At 39.6% G+C, this 24,266-nt stretch overlaps 1 protein-coding gene across 5 annotated transcripts in view; it reads left to right on the top strand.

The window, feature by feature from the left end:
* The window catches only part of Hecw1 (HECT, C2 and WW domain containing E3 ubiquitin protein ligase 1), a 405,199-nt gene that overhangs the window by 101,627 nt on the left and 279,306 nt on the right, over window positions 1–24,266 (top strand). For 2 of the 5 annotated variants that reach the window (XM_021722299.3, XM_078039829.1), the window contains exon 2: window positions 10,106–10,163. The exons of the other annotated variants lie outside the window; for them this stretch is intronic. In XM_021722299.3, coding sequence (XP_021577974.2) covers window positions 10,137–10,163 — 27 coding nt within the window. In that variant the 5' untranslated portion in view covers window positions 10,106–10,136. The remainder of the gene's footprint in view (window positions 1–10,105; window positions 10,164–24,266) is intronic. 5 annotated transcript variants of the gene reach the window in all.

Below are 24,266 nucleotides of genomic sequence, written 5' to 3'. Positions count from 1 at the left end.
ATATTCACACCATTCATGTCTCATATATGTACTTTGGATGATGATGTCCATGTGGGCCCTTGCCAGCAGCAAAGTTCTTCAGCTGCTGCATGGAATTCATCCTTCTTCTCCATCAGCAGGAAATCAAGTCCCTGTAGGGAACATGGAGGAGGGCACACAAAATGCACTTAATGTGACAACTTCTGGAAAGGATTCAATCTGAGAGTTCACAGTAACCAGGGAAAACTGTGCATAAAGAAAGAGCTTAGAATCTGAGTAAAAGAAGGAGATCAGTAACTGCAAAAAGAAAACCTAGAAGACTTGGTTGATAGAGATAGTTTTAATAGGACATGGAAGAGAAGAAAATCGCCTCTGGGTGCTGCTTTGCAAGTCTATATCTGTGCCTGGACCTCTCCCCCATTCATTGAATATGAGTCTTCTCCTTCAAAGTAACTGGTTTAGGGAAATTTCAAGTGCAGCCTGGCATAAAAGAATCAGGATATGGCACCTTGTCCTAAGCTGTGAGAGTTAATTCAGAAGAAGAATAGAAATGGAAGCTAGAAGCACAATGGTATTAGTTTGGTTTGCTGGTTCTGCTAACAAATAAACATCCAAACAATCTCAATGGCTTCCACAACAAAAGTCTTTTTCTTACATCACATTTAGGTTGAGGGTCTGCTGCTGCTCTCCTGCTTTTCTTGGCTCAAATGTGGTGCATGTACATATCTCCAGCTGATAACAAGGCCCAGTCTAGAACTAGCACACACTTAAGCAAAAGGGATGGTGAAAACTTATAACACGTCTTAAAACTTTTTGCTCAGAAGTGAACATCACATTTAATTGGCTAAAGCATGTAATATTACACAGCAGAATGTAAAGTCTGTGAGGTAGAGCTATATTCTCTCTCCACAAGCAGAAGGGAGCCACAAGGCAATGGGCACAAATGTGTGGCCTCTTAAGGAGCAAAGTGGCATGCTGGACAGGGCATCACAGTGTGCTTCGTAATAGTGAATGGCACAGCATCACAGCAAACTTACCTTTCATTAAGTTTTTACATCTACTTTTATTTATTTGTTCTAACAGAACACATGAGGTTTCTGGATCAGAGAACAGATTAATTACTGCAACAATCTTATCATCATTTCCTCATGCCCAATTTCCCACGGGGCGAAGTGAAGAGAGCCAGATGTTCCCTGTGGTTTGTGCTACAGGAAAGAAACCCTGAAATTATGACTCTCAGAGCTCATATAGGAGCTGCTGGCACATCTGGCCCACCTCCCCTCTGGGATGCAAAATAATCTTCTCTGAGAAGAGGGAAAAAAACCCTAAAAGCATTTATCCCTGTGGTGGGCAAACATCTCCAAAGAAGATAAGACTGTATATCTTTCCAGAAGTCTCTATCTTTAGGGTGGCTATCAATCATTCTTTAACCAGGGTACCTATGTTCAGAAATCCCTTGTGCCAAGAAACATGAACTGTTCATGGAGCAGCACTTCCTGACATTTGTGCTTTCTAGTGTTATAATTGTTGTGGAGTTTTAGAGACCTATGTTTTCAGTTATGGAAATGAGTGACCCCTGGCTCACAGTTCTTGGAAGGTTTGTATTCTTCTTTGGTTGGTATATTGAGACTAGATCCAAAACCTAACACTTGTTTCCCTCTCCCCAGCTGGTTGACATTATTTCCAAGAACCACCATTGTTGTGTTGAATATTACAACTGAAACTGTTTTCATGTACCTTCCATGTGGAAACAATAGAGTTACTAAAGAAACCACAATTTGGATGTTACCAATTTTCTTGCCTCATAAGCAAGCCCTCAATAATTTATTATTGAGTAACACAATTTATTTAGTCCCCAGGACTTTTTAGACTTTGTGATGGAAATTTCAGATAAGAGTTGACCACACACAATCACATGCATCTGGGTTAGAGCATACCTGCAGATTTTAATATCTTCAATAGATTCATTGTGCAAAGAAGATTTGCTATTGTTTGTTTTTCAGTGTCTGTGGATCTTTTCTTCCTGACTGTAGAATCTTAAAATACTATGCAATGGAAAGTGTGTCATTGGAAAAGATGGTTGTGAGAACCAGTCATGAGACTGGCCAATTAGTAGTAATAGATTTTACTGGATTCCTTTCCCTCCCCACAAAACAACTTCCATGAAACTAATGTTATGGAAACTTTTTATATGATGCAAAATTATACTGTTCTGGAATCTACAAATAGGGATTGGCATATTTGACTCCAGAAGTGATTTCCAGGATAAAAGTATGATTGTGTCCCTGAAGATCCAATAGGACTTCTGCCTGCTTGCACATTTCATTTGCCCTTGATAAATCCAGGTCTTCACCAACCAGCCTCCAACCTTCCTTTTGCTCCCCTCTTCCTGTTTTCATTGGGCTCTCCAAGTCCCAAAAGTGCAACAGAGCTGGAAGTTAGGTATAGAGATAAGATGGGCATAATAGAAACTGTGATGCTCACAATAGAGCAAAGCAAATTCAAAGAGAGATGTGGAAACAGATTATAATTTCTGGCATGGGAAAGATAAACTGTTTCATACCATCCAGAAATAAGCAGGTAGTCACCTGAGCAGAGCAGCGAAAGAGCAGTTTCTCCTCAGTCTGTAGGAGTTGTACTGATATAAAGAATCATCGAACAAGCAAATGTTAGCCAGAGGCTTTACCAATCACGTGCAATACAGCCCTGCCAGCTGCATTTCTGGCCAAATTCTCATGCCCACATTACTCCCACTCTGTCCACACCACCTTTGTGTCTGACCTGGATTCTTGCAAAATCCCACAACTTCGTTCCTTGCCTTCCTTTTGGTGTCTTCTCAAACCAGCATCCAGACCCTAGCTGTTCAATGCCAGCCAGATCATGCCTCTGCCTGCTCAGAGCTCTCTGTTGACTTCATACCAGGCTACATGTGAATACACTAGAGTCTTCCCAACAAACTGGCTCCCCATTTCAGCTCCAACTTTGTTTCTGGCTGTTCTCTCCACATCCTCTTCACTCTGGCCATTCTGGCCTCTTCACAGGAAATCCAGGTGCTCTCTCACCTCAGACCTTTGCACTTGCTCTTCCTGTTCCCAGAATGCTCTTTCCTTGAACATTCATGTCCACCTCCTCTTCTTCATTCAGGTCTTCACTCAGTCTCCTTATCTTTGATGCTCTTCCTGAAGACTCTCCTATCCACACCTGAACATTCATTTCTCATTTATTGCTTTTTCTTAAACTTTTCCACTCTCTGACATGTGCACTTAACTTATTAATTGTGTTTGCCATTGCTCCCTTCTCTCAAAGATGAGCTGAGCTCTGCAGCCAGGGAAGGTAGTCTGTGTTATTCACTAACATGTTGCCTCATCCATGTGCCTGGAATGGGCCTGGTCCTCAAAAAACACTTGTTGAATGTACAAATGAAATAAAAGGCCCTTCCATGTGAAGCCCTAGAATGAAATGCATGCCCCCACTCACTTTATGACAGCCTAGCCCCTGTGATATTGTTGACTGGAATTAGGTGATACCCAATAAATTGGGCCAATCCCCTGCCTGATCAATGGTCCAGAACCAAGTTTTGGTTACACTGCAGATACTTCTCACTTCAGTATTACATCCCAAATAAACCCATCCTAAGCTGAAAATATGTTTAGGTAGAAAATGCATTCGTTACACCTGACCTACCAAACATGACAACTTAGCCGCACAGTGCACGGTAGGGTGTTGGTTGTCCACCCTTGTGATTGAGTGGCTGACTGGGAGCTATGGCTCACTGCCTACCATCACCATAGTATCAGACTGTCCACTTCTAGCACAGAAAAAGATCAAAGTTGAAAATTTAAAGTACGGTTTCTCCTGAATGTTTACTTTCACACTATCTTGAAGCTGAAAATTTTTAGTCAAATCATTTTATGTCAGGATGTCTGTAGGTCCTTCCAGGCCTGGCCACAGCACATCTGCCATGAGAAGCCTTGGGCTATCCAGGGCCAGAAGAGTCCTCACCTGAAACTGGCAAAGCCACTTGCAAGGAAATTCAGAATTTTACCCCTGGGGACCCTGTAGGAATAGGTGGGATCATCCTCTGGGCTCATTACCTGGGGTGCATTTTGCAGAGCCCTCCCTGACTCAGAGCTATGGTTCCAGGTAAAGGTAATAGGGCTCCCCCTAGAGACGGTGCAGGTAAGACTCTGCCTCTGTGGCTGAACCCTAATCCAGGAACCATGTTTAAGGACAATATCAGGGGATAAATATGAGACTGATAAAAAAGATTCTGGAATATAGGAGAAGGGAAAGGGGGATGATTTTTTTTTTAATACAGAATAAGAAAGGCATTGTTTGACCTAAGCCCATATTAACTTCAGAAAACATTTTAAATTCTGTGGAAAGAAAAAGAAAATGCGGGCTACATGTTTTTCACATCAGCTGTACAATACCTCAATTTTCCCATCTCTAAGGTGTAGACAGAAATAGTAATGGCCTTGTGAGATTGTAATGGGTTAGCATATGTAAAGCACTTGGAATGTGCCAGCATGCGGGAGACTCCATAAATAATGGATATTAGTTTTCACCACTGTGTTTCCACTGCCTAAAGTGATGCCAGGCATGTGGGAGATTGTCAATAAACATTAGATGACTCTGAACCTGCTTTGCTAAATAATAACCTCTTGCTTCCCTAAGACTACAGGCAAACTCCATCCCTCAAAGATAACTGGTGACAGGTTTTGGAAGTAGAGGGGCAGAAGTGCAGTTCATCAGTCATCCCCCACCACCACCACTTGAAGTATGAAAGGCCACTGGATAGGACCTTCTTGTTATCATACCCCTGATGGGAAAGGTAAATGAGGTTCTGAAACCAGTAGAAACAAGCCCCCATTCGCTGAGGGCACAGTTAAGCCCATATGTTTTGCATAATTCTGCCTCATCGTATTGCTTATTGTACAAGGAAAATGTTTTGATAGTCTGTCACAGAAATCTGTTTTTTAATGAAAACACCCTGGGATCAGCTATTATTCTTAGAAGACAGCTTTGTTGTGGAGTTATTCAAGTATGGAGCTCTATTATGAGTGTTTCCCCATCACAGATGTATTTTGGATGGAACATGAAGGTTACAGAAAAAAGTAAACAGCCCTGGGCTGAGAGGCAATAAATCACAGCCTTGGGAGGCATGGAAGTAGTACAGAGGGGTTCTTACTCCTGGCTGCAACACCGGCCCCAGGATGAGGGCCGCCAGGGAGCTGCCTGACCAAGGCCTCTCCACCTTGGCTCAGTGTCACTCTTCATTCTGGCTTTGGTCCTCTGCTGCTCAGAATTGGAGTCTGAGGATTAAGATGCTGGGGAGGAGGAGGCTGCAGACACAGGTGGTCATATTTATGTTGTCTGATCATGGAGTTGGAACTGTCCCTCAAAGAACAAACTGCGCAAGTTCAGACTTCGCCTTTCTTAGAGCCAGGATAGGTCCAACAAGTTGAGAAAAAATGTCAAATGAGAAGTTTAGGGAGCTTGGAAGCTTAAAGTCAAGCCATCTTTGTTTTCTATCTGTGTGTCATTGTTTTAGTCATAGACATGCTGAAGAAATAGATAAATAAATAAAAATTTTAAATATAGAAATAAAATAAATATGTTTTAAAAGAATAGCCCATAGCTATGCCTCTAAGTCAATTCCCTTTAAATAAAGCCTGGCCAATTTGCCCAAGCATTTTTTTTTTCTTCAAATTTAAGTTAGATAATGTACAGAATTGAAGGGGTCTGAGAATTTGGGAGGCATTATAAGTCGTTATTGACAGAAAAAGATTCTATCCCAAAAGCATCCTATTGGACTATGAAGAGACTATCAAAAAAAATGAACTCAATGCCAATAATACCATATAGTTATATGATAGTAAATTTGACATCTTTGAAAAATTCAGATGGAATCAAGACGAGGCATTGAAAGAAAATAGATGGAGACAAAATCAAACCAGTCATATCCCAAGGAATGCCGGTGGGTTCCCAGTCACAAAGTTGAAAACAGAAAAACAAGAACTTCTGCTGAGAAACCAGATGAGGTTTTTTTCAACATGCTGTCTATACTGGCTGTCACATTATGAATACTAGCTGTGACATCAATACCTGGGAGAAGACCTATCGAAACAGATTTACACATGTAAAGAGTTCTTGGAATACTTTTTATGAAATTAGAAAATGTAATTTTCCCACCTCTGAGATGAAAAATTTAATCCCTATTCAAAACACATTCAACTTAGCTTAATTTGTCCTTCCAAGAAGATCTCATGCAGTACATTTGGAATGACCCACATGTGGGAATGAACATTCAGGTTATTCCTTCTTTCATGTACCGGGTCGGTCAGTCCATCAGCAAATATTTATCAGAGAGAGACCACCGGGCCAGGGTCTTTGCATCATAAAAAAAAGAAGTTACTATGATTCAGAAAAAGTTTCTTTAATCTATTCCCTATCCATTGATTTCTTCCTCAAAAGTCATCCACTTATCAGATGGAAGGTTGAACAAAAGGCAAGGGAATCTAATCAGTAAAATATATGTGTTGCATGATAAGTCACCATGTGGTCTGAAGGCTAATTTATGCTTTTTAAAAATATATATATATTTTTGAATTGCAGTTGGACACAATGCCTTTATTTTATTTATTTTTAAGTGGTTCTGAGGATCAAACCCAGCACCCTGCATATGCTAGACAAGCACTCTATCGCTGAGCCACAACTCTAGCCCCTAATTTATACTTTTTATTACTTGTTTTCTAACTTTAGTTCATTTGGGTATGTTCAGATCAATATGGCCCAGAGGAATATCTGCTTTATTCAATTTTTAAAAATCACACCTCTGCTCAGGTGACCTGGCAGTGGTGGCAGAGCACCAGGCCACAGAGATGGTATTGCCACCTGTCAACATTGATCACTAATGATTGAAAAGATGCCAAGAATTCCCAGGACTGAAACAGGGATGCAGCAGCCAGGACCTACAAAGGAGCATCTTTGTGAAGGACTGAATCTTGAGAGGCTGCCCCAACTCTCCTGTCACTGCGCTGCAAGGGTATTTAAAGCCATCCATTCCACTTGACTTTCCTGCTGCTCTGTGCAGTGGCTCCGAAAGTGTTTTCCCAAGGGTCAGAGCTACTTAGTCTAGAAGAGAAACCAAATATAGTTGCATATAAATCTCATATGAGTTCAAAAGAGCTGTCTACTCTTAATTTATTTACAAAGTAAAGCTTTGTTGATCCCTAATATTGTCACTTGTCGTTTCTTGGGGTTTCTGAATCTTTGCTCTCAATCACTGCAATCAGGCTGGCTCCCAACGTGGCAGAAATGAAGAGCTTCCCAAATTTGTGAAGCCGAAGGTGGGCTGAAGGCTGGGAGCAGAAGCACTCACCTGATCCCCATTTTAATCCCCATCTGATTTTTTTTTAAGAGAGAGAGAGAATTTTAATATTTCATTTTAGTTTTTTTTTAGTTTTCGGCGGACACAACATTTTTGTTTGTATGTGGTGCTAAGGATGGAACTCTGGGCCGCACGCATGCCAGGCGAGCGCACTACCACTTGAGCCACATCCCCAGCCCCTGATTCTTAATTTGGGCTCTAGTTTATTCCTGCTAAAAGAAGGTCCCACCTGGGTCCTGCTTGGTGGGGTGGGGTGAGATTTCAGGATCTAGAGCTGGATTTTTTTAAAAATTACTGTTTACTTTCTCCATTGTACCCTTATTTTTCTTTTCCGGAGTTAGGTTTTACAGCTAAACAATTATAAACTGTGTTAAAAAAAAAAAAAAGCAAACTGTAAAGCAAAATACAGCAGTATTCCCAGTATTAACTGCTGAATAGATAAGATATAATTTGAATGGTCCTTTTTTTTTCTACTTCTTCCACTACTTTCCTAGTGTGGGGGTGTGTGTTGTTGGGGTGGGAGGTGGATAACTAAGCTCAGGACAAATGCACAAAAGGCTTCTTTTATATATTCTAAAATCTGGACTATGACTTCCTCAAGGTTAGATGGGTCATTTATTGTTCATCACATTCTCATAAATGCCCTTGTATCAGGCTCTATGCTAAGTACTGAGGACAATAGCCCCAGACCCAGAGAATTCTGACTCTACTTTGTGAGACAGACATTAAACAAATAATTATATAAATAGTTCATTAAAATTAGTTTTAAAACTGTCAAAGTAACTCTAGGCTACTCTTCCGGGTTCTCTGTCATGGGATGGAGGCCCCAGCTGAGGCTGAGGACTAAAGATTATGGCAGAGGGAGAAGCTGCTGTCAGGTGGAGAGAGAAGCTAGTGCCTCTGGACACTCTAAGATTCCCAGCAAAGACGTCATGATTAGGAAGGAGAGAAGCCACCGTGAGCCTGGGGAGGAGATCCATTTTGCATTTTGCATAAAATAGTCTCAATTCTGCATTTGGAATTTCAGCATAAAGGAAGTAAGAAGCCATTAGCAAGGAAGTGCCACAACCAGGTTTTTTTTTTTTTAATAAAATATTTTGTCCATTGTAGAAAATGTATTTAGGGCAAAAATGGAGATGGAGGAACCAGTTAGAAATTATTGGAATTAAGTAGGAGACAGAGGCTTGGATCATGGTGGAGAAGGCAGAAATGGTCAGAAGCAGATGAATTCTAGGATGATTGAGAGGTAGTGGCAGGTGAACTCAGTGTTCGGTTGGACAAAAAGGATGGTCTGGTGGGGAAAGAGGAGTTGAAGTGGCTTTCCTTGTTCCTGACAGGGAATTCTGAGTGGGCAGAGGAACCGTTACTACATCTTTAGGAGGAATGGATCTGGTGTGAGTATAAAGAACCTGAGTTAGTTTGGGGTGGGTGTGAGATGTCTAGTCAGCGGGTGTTGGGTTTGGACTTCAGATAACACCCTGAGCTGCCACAGATATTTGGGAGTTACCAGTGTCCAGATAGTAATGGAGGCCATTGCTGGAATATGGGTCTCTAGTGTGAATATTTGAAGATCTGGAAGCCTCCAACCTGGGAAAGATGAGTGAAAAGGAGGCTTCAAATGGAGCAGGCCTGAGACCACCTAAGAAGCAGTTGCCATGATGGGGCAAGATGGTAGAGGAAGGAAGGTTGTATAGTGTTCATTACTACCAAGATATCTGTAGAGCCCAGCATAGTATTGAGCGCAAAACAGAGCTTTTACATAGGCACTGAATTCTCTCTTTCCGCTTCTCAAGTCTGCTCAGATCAGGAGTTGAGAACATAATCTGTGCACCCAGAATGCAAGCTTGCTACTCGTTTCTTACACAAACTCATTTGTCAGCAGGGCTTCGGGTTTCACGGGGGTTTTAGAATGCTGACATCATATACTGCTTTTTCTGGAATAAGACCATATTGACTACTTTTTATGGCAACTTTGTCTTCAGAAGAAGATGAAGTTATGACAATGAGAATAAAGATTTATGACCCAAAATGATACATAGATGAAAAAGACCCTCATAGAGATCATCAGCCATATTCCTGTGCCTGCCTGGCATCTCTCTGTTCAAGTCTTTCATGCTAATTTTTAGCATGGTTGCTAAAGTGCCTATGGTGTGATCATGATGCCAAGCTGATGGACTTTGGGGATAGTAGGAGCTCTACTAGACAATTCATGTGAGGAGATGGTACTCCCTCTTGAATCTTTCATGTCTGAGTAAGTGCCTGTGTGAATGAAGCTGTTGAGATAGGGTTAGTGATCTTTTGGCAGTTTGAGATTTGGTTCCTTTGTAATAAGGGGGCCTCATGAGTGAACCTATCTGACGATGCTTTTATGTAGGCTTTGCAGAGGGTGTGGAATAGAATAGAACTTCCCTTCCTCCAAAGCCCTCCATACACACTCAATCCTTGTTCATTGAAAAGGAAAACAAACATTTTCTATGCCCATGATTCTTACTCCTAAAGTTAAAATTTAAAACCCAAAGCAAATTATTTATGGCATAGAACAATACTGTTTGCTATATTTTGTCAAAATGAGTATGATTCTTGGGTGACTTTTTCCTTTTATATTCCTGTGTTGCCCAAGCCAAGGTGTCTTGGTGGGGGGTGGGGGGAGTAAATGTTCTTTATGCGGGTAATGTCACTGATGTTCTTTGCTTGGGATACACGCTAAGTTAACCTCGTTGGACTCTTCCCCAGGAATTGATGCGCGTACACGTGGTGGGTCATTATGCTGCTGCACCTGTGTAGTGTGAAGGTCAGTGTGCTTTTCTGATTATAAGAAACCATCCATGTCATTCCATTATAAACCCACTCCACTCATAATGGAATGTGCTTCAGAACAGAGCCTATTGGGGTTGCCCAATCCAGAATTGCCTCAAGTGCAACCCAGACATTTGAAATCCATAACCCACCCCTCCTGCCACCTGCATCCCCCCAGATTTCAACTGTGCTATATTCTGAGATATGATGTTCTTTGCATGTCAAGTCCCTCCTGTGTGATGTGAACGTACCATTGTCACGAGTGAATTTGTACCTAAAAATAATGCTTTATGATGATTCTTCCAAAATTACAGCTGAGAGCTCCACTGGGGTATGGGTTAGGGTTACCTTACAGTTAATATGGACACACAGAAATGCACCTCCAGAAAAAAAGCTGCAATTTATCCTCCTAATTCAGAGTCAGTTACTTCAGGAGGTTGCTGGACCAGTAGAATGGGCCCGTTGCCTCCTTTTTTTCTGGGTATCTTTTCCTGAAAAATGCTTTCCCTCAGCTCCCCTCAAACTGTCCACCAAGTCCTCTCCTTCCTGTGTCTCAGTCTTACCTGTGGTGACAGCCCTGGTTTACAAGAGTCACAGCTCACATTTACCCAGAGCTGTGCATCACAGTTTGCGCTGCATGCTTCCCTGCAAGCTGCTCTCCTGAGAGGTAGGTATGATGATTTTTCCCATTTGATGTTTGAGGGAGTGGGCTGCCGAGGCTGGAGTTGCTGCTCCAAAGTTTCCCAATTGGTAAGTGAAGAGCAGGGATTCAACTGTGACCCGTGTGTCTGAACTGGAATCCTCATCCACTGGGCCCTTGTACTGCTCTGGTAGTATTGCCTCAGTCAATCCTTAAGTGAGGCTTTATTTTAAAAAATAAATAAAAGCCCATGTTTGCCAGGTGTGGTGGAAATAGCCTCTAATCCCAGCAGCTCTGGAGGCTGAGACAAGAGGATCATGAGTTCAAAGCTAGCCTCAGCAAAAGCAAGGCACTAAGCAACTCAGTGAAACCCTGTCTCTAAATAAAATACAAAAGGGGGTGGGACAGGGGATGTGGCTCAGTGGTCAAGTTCCCCCCAGTTCAATCCCTGGTACCCACTCCCAACAAAAAAGTCCACATTTGCATAGCACTTTGCAAATTTACTAAACATATCCACATACATATTTAACTAATCCTTGAAACAACACCCCGGGGGGGGGGGGGAAACAGGAAGCCCAGTGATGTTTAGCAAGGCCTTGATACTGGGCAGCTCAGGCCACACTCACACAGTCCACTTCTCTTCTGCCACAGGGAAATCTGTGGCAACTAACACAGAGGGCAACTTTTTTCATCAGTAAGTTCTGACTAATGCACCTAGAGAGTGAGCATTGCATACGTCAGGTTCAAGAAGCATTAAATTAGTACCTAGACCTGTACTGCCGAATGTCCAGGGATAGGCTTAGCACAGTAACTTTAAATCCCTCTTAACCCCATTTGCTGTGCTCTTAGGAGCCACCTCCTCTGTGGCATTGTCACATGTCAGAGCTCAGCAGAGAATCTATTTTGATCAGCTCATTCAGCTCCTGCTTCCCCATCTTCCCATTTGATTTTCCTAAAAGTCTCCCCCAGTGCATAGCACTTTAATCTCTTCACATTCCTCCATGGAGTTCTACATTTTTTTTTCCTTTGGCTGTAAAGATCCAGCAAGAAATATTCGTTTTGAATACCAAGTAGCTGCTTGAGAGTAACCCCCTTTTTACTTTCCAGGACTACTGTCTTAGGGAAGTTAGAGCTTCTCAGTCCTAGAGAATCTCACCATGTGCTTCTTCATGTGTAAATTTTGCCTTGAAATAAAACTCTTGGAACCCAACAGCAAACTATTTGTACATAAAGGTTAACACAGGCAATTTTATTCAGCTCTCCAGAAAACAAAAATGATTGACATTGATGTGAGCTCTCACCAAGGAACATGAGATAGAAGAACAATCTCAACTGATGGCCCCAAACTAAGTCCTTGAGAGGACTTAATCTGTGAAACATGAACATAACCACAGCCCCCTAGAAACCTGAAAGATTAGGATATAGCCACCTAAATTCTAGTAGGAAAGTCAACACCCAACTCCTTGCCCCAAGCCCTACATGATAATAGAAATCTCTGGCCCCATAATTTTTGTGTTTTAGCTTATATCATGAAAACTGACAATGAGCCCAGGTTTTCCTACACCTTCCTAATATTTTCTAAGAAAATTCATCACACTCCATTGGTTTGCAACATTACTACTGGACTGATAAAAATACCTGGAAAAGATCGAGGGGTCATTCAATTGGTTGTTTAATGTATGCACACTTTTCAGCCTCTGGAATGATCCTCAGCAGGATGGATGCTCATCTCTGAAAGATGTCTAAACAAGGAATAATTTCATGCTACCACCATTGGCTCTCAACCAGAGGTGCATGAGAAATAGAGCTTTGCATGTGGAGCCTGGGCATTCACACATTTAAAAGTCTCTAGGGCGATTCTCAAATGAATTCAGTTGAAAACTTCTGCCTAAAAGTGATGGGAATGAAGCCTCTATGTGTCTGTGAATAAGGGAATGAAGAAGAAACTTGTGCTGTAGATTTTTTATGCTACAAAGAAAAGGATTTCACTGCTCAAAGATGGTTTTCTGAAGCCTGTCAAAGGCCCTTTTCAGGAAAACAAAACAAAGTATTGGGCTCATGCATCACAATGACTAGGATCTCTGTGTTGGGTCCTCTGGGAAATAGATGCTGGTTTTGCAAGAGAAAAGTAATTCTGTGAAAGAGAAGGTGGGGAGGGAGGTTTGTGTACAGGGCTGCAGCCCCATGGGACCTCAGGAGCAAAGACTGACTGCCCAGAAACACTGAGGTGGACCTGAAGGAATTGGTAGCTCTCAGCTGACAGCCCCCTAGGAGCTGGGCAATAAGTCTTTTCCTAAAGGAGGTCTGAGCATCTCATCTCCATGTCTTCCCTACTCTCCAAAGACGAGAAAATAATTTTTTCTGGGCTTTTCAGAATTTGGATAGAACAGCTGAAGTAGGAAGGTTAACACCAAGATTAGAATTTATTGCCTAAGTAGAGGGATGAAGTGATAGGAATGGAAACGATAGGGAGAAAAAAATGACTCATTTCTTTCTATATTAGGGCATATGCTAGGTTGGAAAAAAAGAGGGCATTAAGATTTGAGGGACGGGGCTGGAGTTGTAGCTTAATGATAGAGCTCTTGCCTAGTGAGTGTGAGGCACTGGGTTCAAGCCTCAGCACCACATAAAAATAAATAAAATAAAGGTATTATGTCCACCTACAACTGAAAATATGTTTTTTAAAAAAATTTGAGAGATGGTAAAAACTTCTCATGTACAAAGTGACATCCAGAGATATTATGCATCATTTAAGATCACTCAGAGGTGGTGTGAGGTTCAGGTAGAGCCCCAGGCTCCCACCACTTGACATTTGCTATGGTTACATGCTCCCTCTCCTGACGTGGGATGTTCCTTGCCAATTCATTCTCCTTGAACCCAAACCACACAATACAGGAAGTCTCTGGCTGCATGACGTTTGTGTTCTTTTTAAAATCTTCCTAACTGAAAAGGATCCCATGAGCTCCTCCATCTTATCCCACCCTACCATGACCTCCATCTAGAAGGTAGGCAGAAGTATGGATCCTTGGGCATCTGGAGGCCACAGCCACCTCCCTGAACATCTACTGTAACTTTGTCTTGCTTTTAAACTATAAAGTCATCCAAGCATAAATTGACTAAATTATCAGAAACCCTTAGTCTAATCCCACAATTTGTCATCCTGGACATCAATAGAAACTCAGCACCTTATTAGTTCTCCATACTTACTGCTCTGGGACATGGTTGGAAAAGCTGACTTCTCTCCCTACCTCCTCCTGCCATTTCCCTCCTCCTCCTCATAGTATTAAAGTTCCCAGGCTCTGGACCACTGTATTGCAATAACTACTGAAGATAGGGATAAATTTTCCAGCATGGGAAGCCACAACTCTAGACCCCACTAAGATAGGGATCACCATGCCACCTCCCCTCTACTCTTCTCCATTCCCTGCCTAGAGCTCAGCTTTCCCAGACTAGGGGAGATAGATAAATAGTGTGGTCCAGCACTGCTGTGGGTGAGCTGAGTCATGCCCTTGGCAGTGTCAAGAAGCCACCCAAGGAGATGAGGAACCTTAGGTGAGTTTCTTTTGGGGGCTGCTTGCCCTCTGCCCAGTGCTGTCCCCCCTACACACACTCTTTACCTCCCCAGAACTCAGATCATCTGGGGATCCTCTGCTTGATTTTCGGGGATAAATTCTGCCACCAATATTTTCCCATCAGGAAGCAGCAATCTCAGCACAGAAATAAAACTGTCCTGCTGACTTGCTCACAGCCTGTCCCAGTAACAGTTCCAGAGCGTCATCCTGACGCAGCACCCCTGGAGGACCATGCCATGCCGGCTGCCAGCCTTTCTGTTAACCAGGCCCAGCAGGACCAGAGCTGCAAGCACAAATCAAGGCCATGGCCATTGAACAACTTCTGAACCAGCTCTTTAAGAAGGTGCTCTTGTTTTGAATATATAATCTGTCCTGTTCTTTCAAAGTAAGTGCTTTTTTATAAAGGGCCTGGACTGTCCTTTTAAACATACATACTTTTTCTCACTTAAAGGGAAATGTATTTCTGTGTAGAAACAGAGAAAGGTAGAGGAGGAGACTTTTGTGTGGAATTCAAGGCTTGCTTTAAACTGGGGCATGCACGTTGCATAGCTATTTTCTTCAGGCAGCATGTGGCAGAAAACATGTGTGTGTAGCTAAGTGTTTTAAGCTTTGTTTATTTTAAGTACTGTAGACCGAGTGATTTTGTTCAAGCAAAGGAGTCTCAGCTTTATATGCAGTCACAGATGCCTCTTTTCTTGTATTGCTGGATTTAGAGCTCACATTTTTTCTTTTTCAGCAAGAACTAAAAGTTCTCCTGCATTTGGGGTTGTTTTTCTTTCTTTTTTTTCCCCCTTTGTTTTTTTTTTCATTTTGTTTTTGTTTTTCTCCTCATGCCCATTTGCATTGTGCAGAATTCTTAGAGAACACAGCATTGCTAGTATTCTGCTGCAGTCTCAGTATAGCACTGGATGTCAGCAGATAAAGTCCCGAGTCTGTTTGCTCAGCTCTGCTTTCTTAATGCAGGTTCTTGCTTTACACGATTTCAAGCAGTAAGCCAATATTTTCATGATCACAGCTGAATATATATATCATGGATGGATATGTATATATTTTTCTTTTCCTCTTGCAGATTTTTTTTTAAGTACAAAGTCTTTAAAGTACAAAGTGAAGTAGATTTGGGAGTATTTTATTCTCCTTAAAATTTTTGAGTGGAGACTATCCTGGAACTCTGGCCCAAAGCTGCTTCTTGAACTACTAAGAATTAGATGTCTGACCCTGCAATCAGGGCCCTGTGACACTGCTCAGCCTGGTTTGCATATTTAGATGGAGGCATGGACTAATTTATTACTAACTCAGCAAATATTTATTGAGTACTTACTATGTGCCAATGATGGTTGAAATGTTGGGGGCACAGCTCAGAACAAACCTGGTCTGTTTTCAGGGAGATTTCCTGCTAGTTGGGGGAAAGGGTGTCAGAGATGAAGAAGTGTAGAATGACTTTACAAACTGAGAAATGCTAAGAAGAAAGAGAAAGCATGGTTAAAAGCAAGTGGAGACAAGAGAATGCAGGGGCAGCCTGTATTCACCTGCTCTGCCTTGTAACCCCATCTCTGTGAACATGCATAAAAGCAAATCTCAGAGGTCACCAACTCTGTGCTCCCTTTAGAGGGAATTTTATTTGATTCCCAGTGGGATTTTTTTTCAGATTTGATTTTGTTAATGACTTTACGGGAAAAAAAAAAGACAATTATATGTAAAAATTCAGACTATTTTTCTTGGGGAAAAAAAAATCAAAAGCTCTTGCAACCCTAGGCTACATTCTGCTTGGCCACAGTTGGTGGGAGCTGAGTGAGGAGGGCCCTATTAGGTCAGAGGGACCTATAAACTTTAAGTTGTCATAGTTCCTGCTTAAGGCATCTCCTGCTGGCCTCTAAGGGAATTCTTGTTTCAGCTTACTTTGATTCCATCTCCACAATCATTCATTTCATCTCCTGGCATAGTGATAATTCCAGTGTTATTAGAGAGGGCCTATAGATATTTTATCCTCTGGCTTCAATCATCTTATGGAGGTTTGACTTTCCTTGAACAGCAAGGACCTGTGAAGGTGCCAAGTAATCACAGGCCAGGCTAAATTACAGAAGCCATCTGGTCTAAAATGAGCACTGTCCTTTTCCAGTCCCATAGTGCTTTCACATCCCATAGTGAGACCTGTGACTCAATGTGGATCCACAAAATCTAGTTTATTTTCACTCATCAGAGTCACAGGTCTGAAGAGCAAAGATGCTCTTCGAGATACAGGTTTATTATGCTCCTGTCAAATTGAAACTCAAACCAATTCTCTGCTCATTTCATAGTTTCTTCCTCATACAATTCCACCTACAAAATCCTTCTCAGACACTCCCTTCCCTAAACAGAATTAATCAAAGAACAGGTTGTTTTGCTCCAACTACTGTTTATTTAAATTATATATGGATTTTTAGGGTAAGTGCCATTACCTAACAGGTAGGGGTTTGACCACAGCAATCACCTGCCCAGTGTCATCTGAGCTAGACTGATGCTCCATGGGGTATATTCCCTGTGGATTCTTGCTGCACTCCACAAGAATGCCAGCATCTAGCACCATCCTCCTCCTGTCCCAACTGTGTCAAACAATATTGACATAGGATTCATTTCTGAATATTTCCAAAGGTACATCACTGTCTTAATCATATCTTTACTAATCTTCTAATCCATGCTTAAGTGTACTTTTTGCTTAAACTAATCACCCTTCTCTACTCAATAATAGACAAGAGATTCTTAGCTGTGTAATACCTTTTCTTTGTGGCATGTTTTTATTGCAGAAGTGCATTTGAGTATCCTCCACAGTTTTTAAATCTGTATCCCTGCTAGTGGGAGGTCTTTGAAACCTCATACCCCAGGGTTGGGCATATTCTTCTGAAGGTGGATTTTTTTTTTAATAGTGGATCATGGTCTGTATAGATACCCATACTCAATATTGACAGCTTAGCATCACGTAGGATCTTGGAAATGTAGACTCTCCCGCCCATTCCAGAAGTGTTAAATCAGTGTCAGCGTTTAAATAAGATTTTCAGGAAATGCATGTGGACATTGAAGTTGGAAAAGCATTGTCTTATACCACTGCCCAGTCTGTGAACCGGCTTTCAGGACTGCCTTTGGGTCTACCCCCTTGCACAAATCTCACAGCTTCTCAAGTAAAACTTCCTTCACCAATGTGTGGGTGTCCTTTGATCATTGGTAATGAGTTCCCATAGTCAAAATATACCCACGCATTTTGTAATCTTTATCTTTAGTGGTTAGATTGTTCAGCTATAGGTAAATGCTACTGTGTCATTAGCAGTTGGCCAGGGTATAAAATATCTTTGGCAGCAAAGTTATTCAACATAAACATCTCAGTGGTCATTGGAGGGGAAAAACAATCTCACAGTGTAGTTTAACAGTAAATGTCGGATGTGGAAAAACCAGTTAAAGTCAATAAAAGATAGTTATTGTTAAATTAAAAGACTGTGAATCACCAGTCAGATGAGACAGAGAGTGGTTAAGAAATGGCACAGAAGTCCAACAGCCAACCTGGGGTAGAGTTCAGCTTTGCTTCTAACTGTGTGACCTTTGGGAAATTAATGATCTCAGTCTTTCGAAATGCTACCTGCCTAGAAAAATCATCTACAGATTTTGGAAATCAATTTTTAGCTGCTGGAATTTATGGATGGAAACCCTGGTTCAGCAACTTTCTGTTGAGGCATTTACATTATGTATATATATATATATATATATATATATATATATATATATATATATATAATGTAATACATATGTAGTACATATAATACATATATTATATATATAAATTCCAGCAGCTAAAAATTAGTAAATATATATATATATATATGTATATATATATATATATATAAAATATATAATGTAAATGCCTCAACAGAAAGTTACTGAACCAAGGTTTCCATTCATAAATTCCAGCAGCTAAAAATTAGTTTCCAAGATCTGTAGATGATTTTTCTAGGCAGGTAGCATTGTGAAAGACTGAGTTCATTAATTTTCCAAGGGTTAAAGTTATATATATATAGTAAAATATATATAATATAACTATGTATATATAATTATGTATATATGTGTATATATATAATTTTGAAACACAGCTAAGTTTGGGAACCACTGACAATTTCATGAAGCTCTTAATTCCCCTTTTCTTGGATGAGGATGTTAATGGTACAGCCTCTTGAGTTTTTAAATTAAATGATGGCATGAAGGGGAAGATCCTGCCTCATGCCTGACACGACATTGCTGTATCATTATTGATGGCGTTGAAGATATAGATGCTGATGATGACAGAGGAGGTGCTGATGATGGTGGAGGTGATGATGCATGCTCCATTTATACACCAACTGGACAAGCTCAAATCTAAAAAAAGGATTTTTTTTTCTGAAATCTGAGCCTTACTTTATATATGAGTGTGCTTGGAAGCCCACCAACATAGATTGTCAGAATAAATCAGATTATTTTATTGTGGCTGCCAATAGCTCTGTACCAGGCATGACTCTGCCTTTTTAATAATTCTGTCTTATATTTGTTCAGTGCTTTCTATTTTTAAGTGCTTTAGTAAACGTCATCTACCTTCAAAAAAAATAATAAAATAAACATCATCCGCCTTGACATTCCCTCCAATCTTAAGAAATACTCAGAGCTGTCCCATGAACTTAACTTCATTTTTTTTTTTGAGAGAGAGAGAGAATATTTTAATATTTATTTTTTAGTTTTCGGCGGACACAACATCTTTGTTTGTATGTGGTGCTGAGGATCAAACCCGGGCTGCACGCATGCCAGGCGAGCGCACTACCTCTTGAGCCACATCCCCAGCCCCAACTTAACTTCATTTTATAGATGAGAAAAGAGACTTGGAGAAGTGAGGTGCTTCTCTAAGCATGTCACACTTAAAGAAGTGAAGTGCTTGGTTAAAGCTGTCCACTGAATAACCTGGATTTGGGTTCAGATCTTTGGACTCTGATCTGGGCTGCCTGCTGCTCATTCTACCAAAAGCTCATATTAAAGGGCATTTTCCAGGTAGATATCCTTGATTTACTGCTATTGAATCTCCCCAGATTAGATTAACAATGGTCTGAGAAACAACTTTGTTCCCTGAGTCTGGCTCCAATTTAGTCTTACCTCTTTTCAAATCTGAGGAAAGCAAACACAGAAGATCCTTTATTAATGGAGAATCGATGACCATTGAGGGCAAAATAACAAAGGTCTTCTTAAGTAAAAAAAAAAATTAAAAGAAAAGAAAAGAAAAAGAAGCATAATTTAAGTACTTGTTAGAATAAAATATGACATGGTCCACCAACCTTGTATAGTGGAACTTGCATCTGCAATTTTTCACAAATTCCCTTAGGTAATTAGTTTTATGGACTATTGCCAGGTGGCATGTTTCCACTTTCCCAACCCTCCTGGAAATATCTGACATAAGAGACAAACACTCTTATGGAAAGTAATTCCAAAGGGTTTAGCAGAAAGTACTAGAAAGTATACATAACCAACATTAAGTCAATATATAATTTATTGACACCATACTCACAGAAATATCAACAAAACCCTTCTTACCTCCCTACCACTATTTTTCCTCAACAGAGGAGCCACTCTCTAGTTCCCCTGGAATATGATATATGAAAGAATGTGAGGAACCAAGGGTTTCCTCTCAGTTCTACCTCAGATGAATTATCATCTCTTCTCTCCTCATTTCCAGCACTGATCTTATTGACTAAAGAGATGACCACTCTCTACTTTTTTGAAAATCATGGAACTTTTTGTAACTCTTATCTATATAAACTTGTCTCCATAGGAAACTCACTGAGACACCTTTGGTGTCACTGGAAGAAGAGGTGTTTAATTACTTTCTCTAGAGGCCGCCATCTTGGCTCATTCCTCCTTGTCATGTTTTCTATTGTTGATAAACAATCACTTGGTCATTCCTCACTGGGATGAACAATAGCCTCTCTAAACACTCAGTTCAGTAACTCACTTTTCATTTCTTTGTTGCATTGAAGTATGAACAAATACAATTACAAGTTTAGAAGAGGAAACATAACGTCCTGATTCATCAAAACAATAAATTAAAAACTAAACCCCTTCTTTCTATTATTTAGGACAGAGGGCATCTAAAACTCAACAGATGTACCAAATGTGATCCAAGGAATTAAACTGTATATGTTGATTCCTCATCTGGAATCCTACTTCCAAGCAAACAAATTTTGAGATAAAAACAAATGTGGAGTCAAGTAATGTTTTCAGTTATTACATTACCTTATTTTGATAATTTTAGTTACCATTGCATAAAGCTAGATTTATTCAACAAATATGTATTATTCCATATATATGACTCACTCATAAATATTTGTGGAGTGAAAACTCACATTGTGTGAGTGTAGGGATAACTTGATAAGCCAAGTTAGCCTGTCTGTCCAGGATACCAGTCTAGTGAAGGAGAAGAGTCGCTCAAACTATAGCCAGAGAAGCACATGTGTAACTCGGAAACTGAAATGCAAGTTTTATTTTTAGGTAAGAAAGAAGGATTTATTTTCCCTATTATAAAAGTGATGTCATCTGAGAAAATATGACCTTATTATTTAATATAAGAATGTATAGAAGATTAAACAAACTAATGTTTGCCATTTCTAAAACTGTCTGTCCTCTTCATTATTTTGCCATAATCTCCTTCAATTAGATAGGTAAATTTTGACTTTTTTTCCTATGGCCAATTGCTCTTCAAATGATAGATAGCAAATTCCATAGTAGGCACACCTAAATATTTTGGATGTCTTCAAGGAAAAGAATAAAGACGGCTATTTGCTTTATCATTCTTCCTTGAATAGTAAATGTAAAAAGTTACTATGTGAGTCAGAAATTTGGAATAAGAAATCTTATTGGGCAATCGGAAAAGTAAGAATTATAATTCAAGCCATGTAAAAACAGAAATAAAGACTAATGCCAAAGTAATTTCTCCTGATTAGTAATATCATGTTGAAATACTAGAATAATTAATAAGTAGTACATTAGCCTAGTGCACACCAAGGGAATAATCAGTTAAGTAAAAGCTACTTCAATTTTCAAAATGTTTCCAACATTTCTTAGAACAGAAACTTCTATGCCAGTGGCTTCCCTTTCCCAAGTCCAACCTCCACTAAAAAATAAAAGAAGAATGTATATAAATCATGTAATGATAATCATTTATTTTATTCAATTTATATGAATTAAGGCTTAATTTCAACATAAGACCTAAACATTTTAGAATAATTAATACAAAAATCAGTAAACAAAGAGAAGAATTCCTGTTCTTGTCCTATTCTAGAATGAACAATTAGTGTTACAATGATTATCATTAGACAGTCACTCATCATTTTCACCATTAATTCATTCTTGGAGGCTTACCCCATCACCATATTCAGGGCTGTGAGGCCACCCACATGAACAAGGAAAACACAGAGATTCACACAAATGCAGCATAGGTGTTAATATTCCAAGCTGAGATACTGAAAGTTGTTCAGAAAAGGTTCTGTGGTCAAGCCAGTTTAAGAAACACTAGGCTGGAACAAACCTGATCTCATTTCAATTTTTTTTTCAGTGAAGGACCCCTTTGAGTGTTTAATATGTAGCAAGAGGGAGATTTTAGTTAATTGCAGCATTTTCTGGGAATCACCAACTTAAGCAGTAGAACTGGATTTTTCCTTTAAGGTCAGAAGGATGATAATCAGAAAGACAATTAGGATCCATAGCAAGAGTTGTAAAATTCAGATCAGATTCTGACACTGATGGTGAAGTTATAGCAAATCAGTAGTTGAGAGGAGGTGGGCAATTCAGATGAGCCAGTCTTCTAGATCAAGACAACTTGATGGGAATTGACTTTATTGGCATTATTAATTGTGATGATATTAATTATTAGTAATAAAAGCACTGTGTTAAGAGTCAATAAGTACCAGGAATTTTAGCACAGTGGATAAAGACCATAGGCTCTCACTTTAGATTTTTTTAGATTTATGTACATATTTTACAAATGCTGACTTATAAAACCTGAGGCAAGTTACTTTTACCTCCTTAAACCTCAATTAATTCATATGGGAATATAAGTAATAACAATGGTAGCAATGGTATTCACAGGCAAGAATATTCTGAGAATTAGATGGGATAACATGGGTGAAGCACTTATTACATTCCTGGCACATAGCACATTTTCATTAAGTGCTCATCAATTATTAAGTATTCATTAATCCTCCTCATCTTATGAAGCAGATATTGTCTTCTCTGTTTTATAGATAACAAAACCAAAACTCATTTAATAAGATGCCAGAGTCACACACATAAACAGTAGTGGAGATAGAATTCAAACCCAGATTTGTTTAACTCCAAAACCCATGTTCTGTTTCCAAAGTACCACAATAAGGAAATTCAAGGATATATAAATACCAGATAATGAGATGAATTATATACTGCATTTACGGGTAGATCTTAATCAGAAATATATCAAAAGTGAACTTATCTAGAGTAGTTGAATGCGTGCTTATACAATGGAGAAAAACTTGGGCTCTTTTTGATGTATTGGCACAGGAAAGCTAGAAACATTCCACTTGATCTAACAGGAGTTAAGTAACATTGAAAATGGCACATTTACTTGTTAATCTTTGTGTATTCAGAGTTATTGAAGACTTTAGCATAAGTGATTAGCAGAAATGGATATAGTTTTTTGTGTTGGAGTTAGCAGAAGCAATTTATGTGAGCTTGATAATGGTTAAATTGCTGAAAGTAAAGAATGACTTCTGTAGGGTGAAAGCTAAGATAAGACTTCCCTACATCTGTCAATGGGAGGTACAGTCCAGATAAAGACCAACTCAGCTCTTAGTGAAAAATGAATGATCACTTCTTCACTTTAGCCTCCAGATATAAAAAAAAAAAAAAGTAAGCACTCCACGGGAATGGGGACAATATATTTTAGTTCTGCATTATCCTTCTGTAAACAATGTCTAATGTAATCTTTTTAAAACTTTAAAGTGTTCGAGGAAGCAAGAAAATTGGAAAAGTCAATAAAAAAATACTATCAATACAGGCACCCCCCCCAAAATGAACCAGATATTGGAACTAGCAAAGAATTTTAAAGCATCTATTAGCATGTTCAAGGTCTTTCAAAAAAAGATAACCAGAATGAATAAATAGATGAAGAATCTCAGCAGAAAAATTGAAACTATAAAAAGAAACAAATAGAAAGTCTAGTATAAAAATAAAGGATGTGGAATAAGGAATTGGATGAACTTAACAGCAGGACCGAATCTGAAAGAAAGGTTCACTGAACTTGAAGATTAGTTAATAAAAATTGCTCTAACTAAAGCACAGAGGAACATATTGGAAAAAAAAACTTACAGACTATAAGTGACATGTCAAGTGGTCTAAAATATGAGTTATTATAATCCCAGAATAAGAAGAGACAGAAGGTACCAAAATATATCTGAAAAAATAATAGCCAATTTTAAAGATATGATTGGAAAACATTAATCTCTAGATCCATGAATCTCAGTGAGTTTCAAATAGGAGAAATACAAATAAATTCATACCTAGGTACATCACAAACAAACTTCTGAAAGGCCAAAAATAAAATATTATAAAAGCAGCCACAGAAAATAAAAGGACACATCACACATTGGGTGTGTTCGTCGGCTTTTTGTAACTGTAAGCAAAATAACTTATAAGAACAACTTAGAGTAGTGTTTTATGAAATAAATATAAGTCAAATCTAGAAAGAAAGAAAGAAAAAGAATGACTTAGAGAAGGAAAAGTTTATTTGGGGCTTATAATTTCAGAGGCTTAGTCCATGGTCAGCCAACTCCTTTGCTCTAGGCCTGAGTAAGGCAGATCATCATGGCGGAAGACTGTG

The sequence above is a fragment of the Ictidomys tridecemlineatus genome, chromosome 2 (genome assembly GCF_052094955.1).
Source record: "Ictidomys tridecemlineatus isolate mIctTri1 chromosome 2, mIctTri1.hap1, whole genome shotgun sequence".
In the NCBI taxonomy this organism is placed as follows: domain Eukaryota; kingdom Metazoa; phylum Chordata; class Mammalia; order Rodentia; family Sciuridae; genus Ictidomys; species Ictidomys tridecemlineatus.
This window is presented reverse-complemented; position numbering and strand designations above follow the sequence as displayed.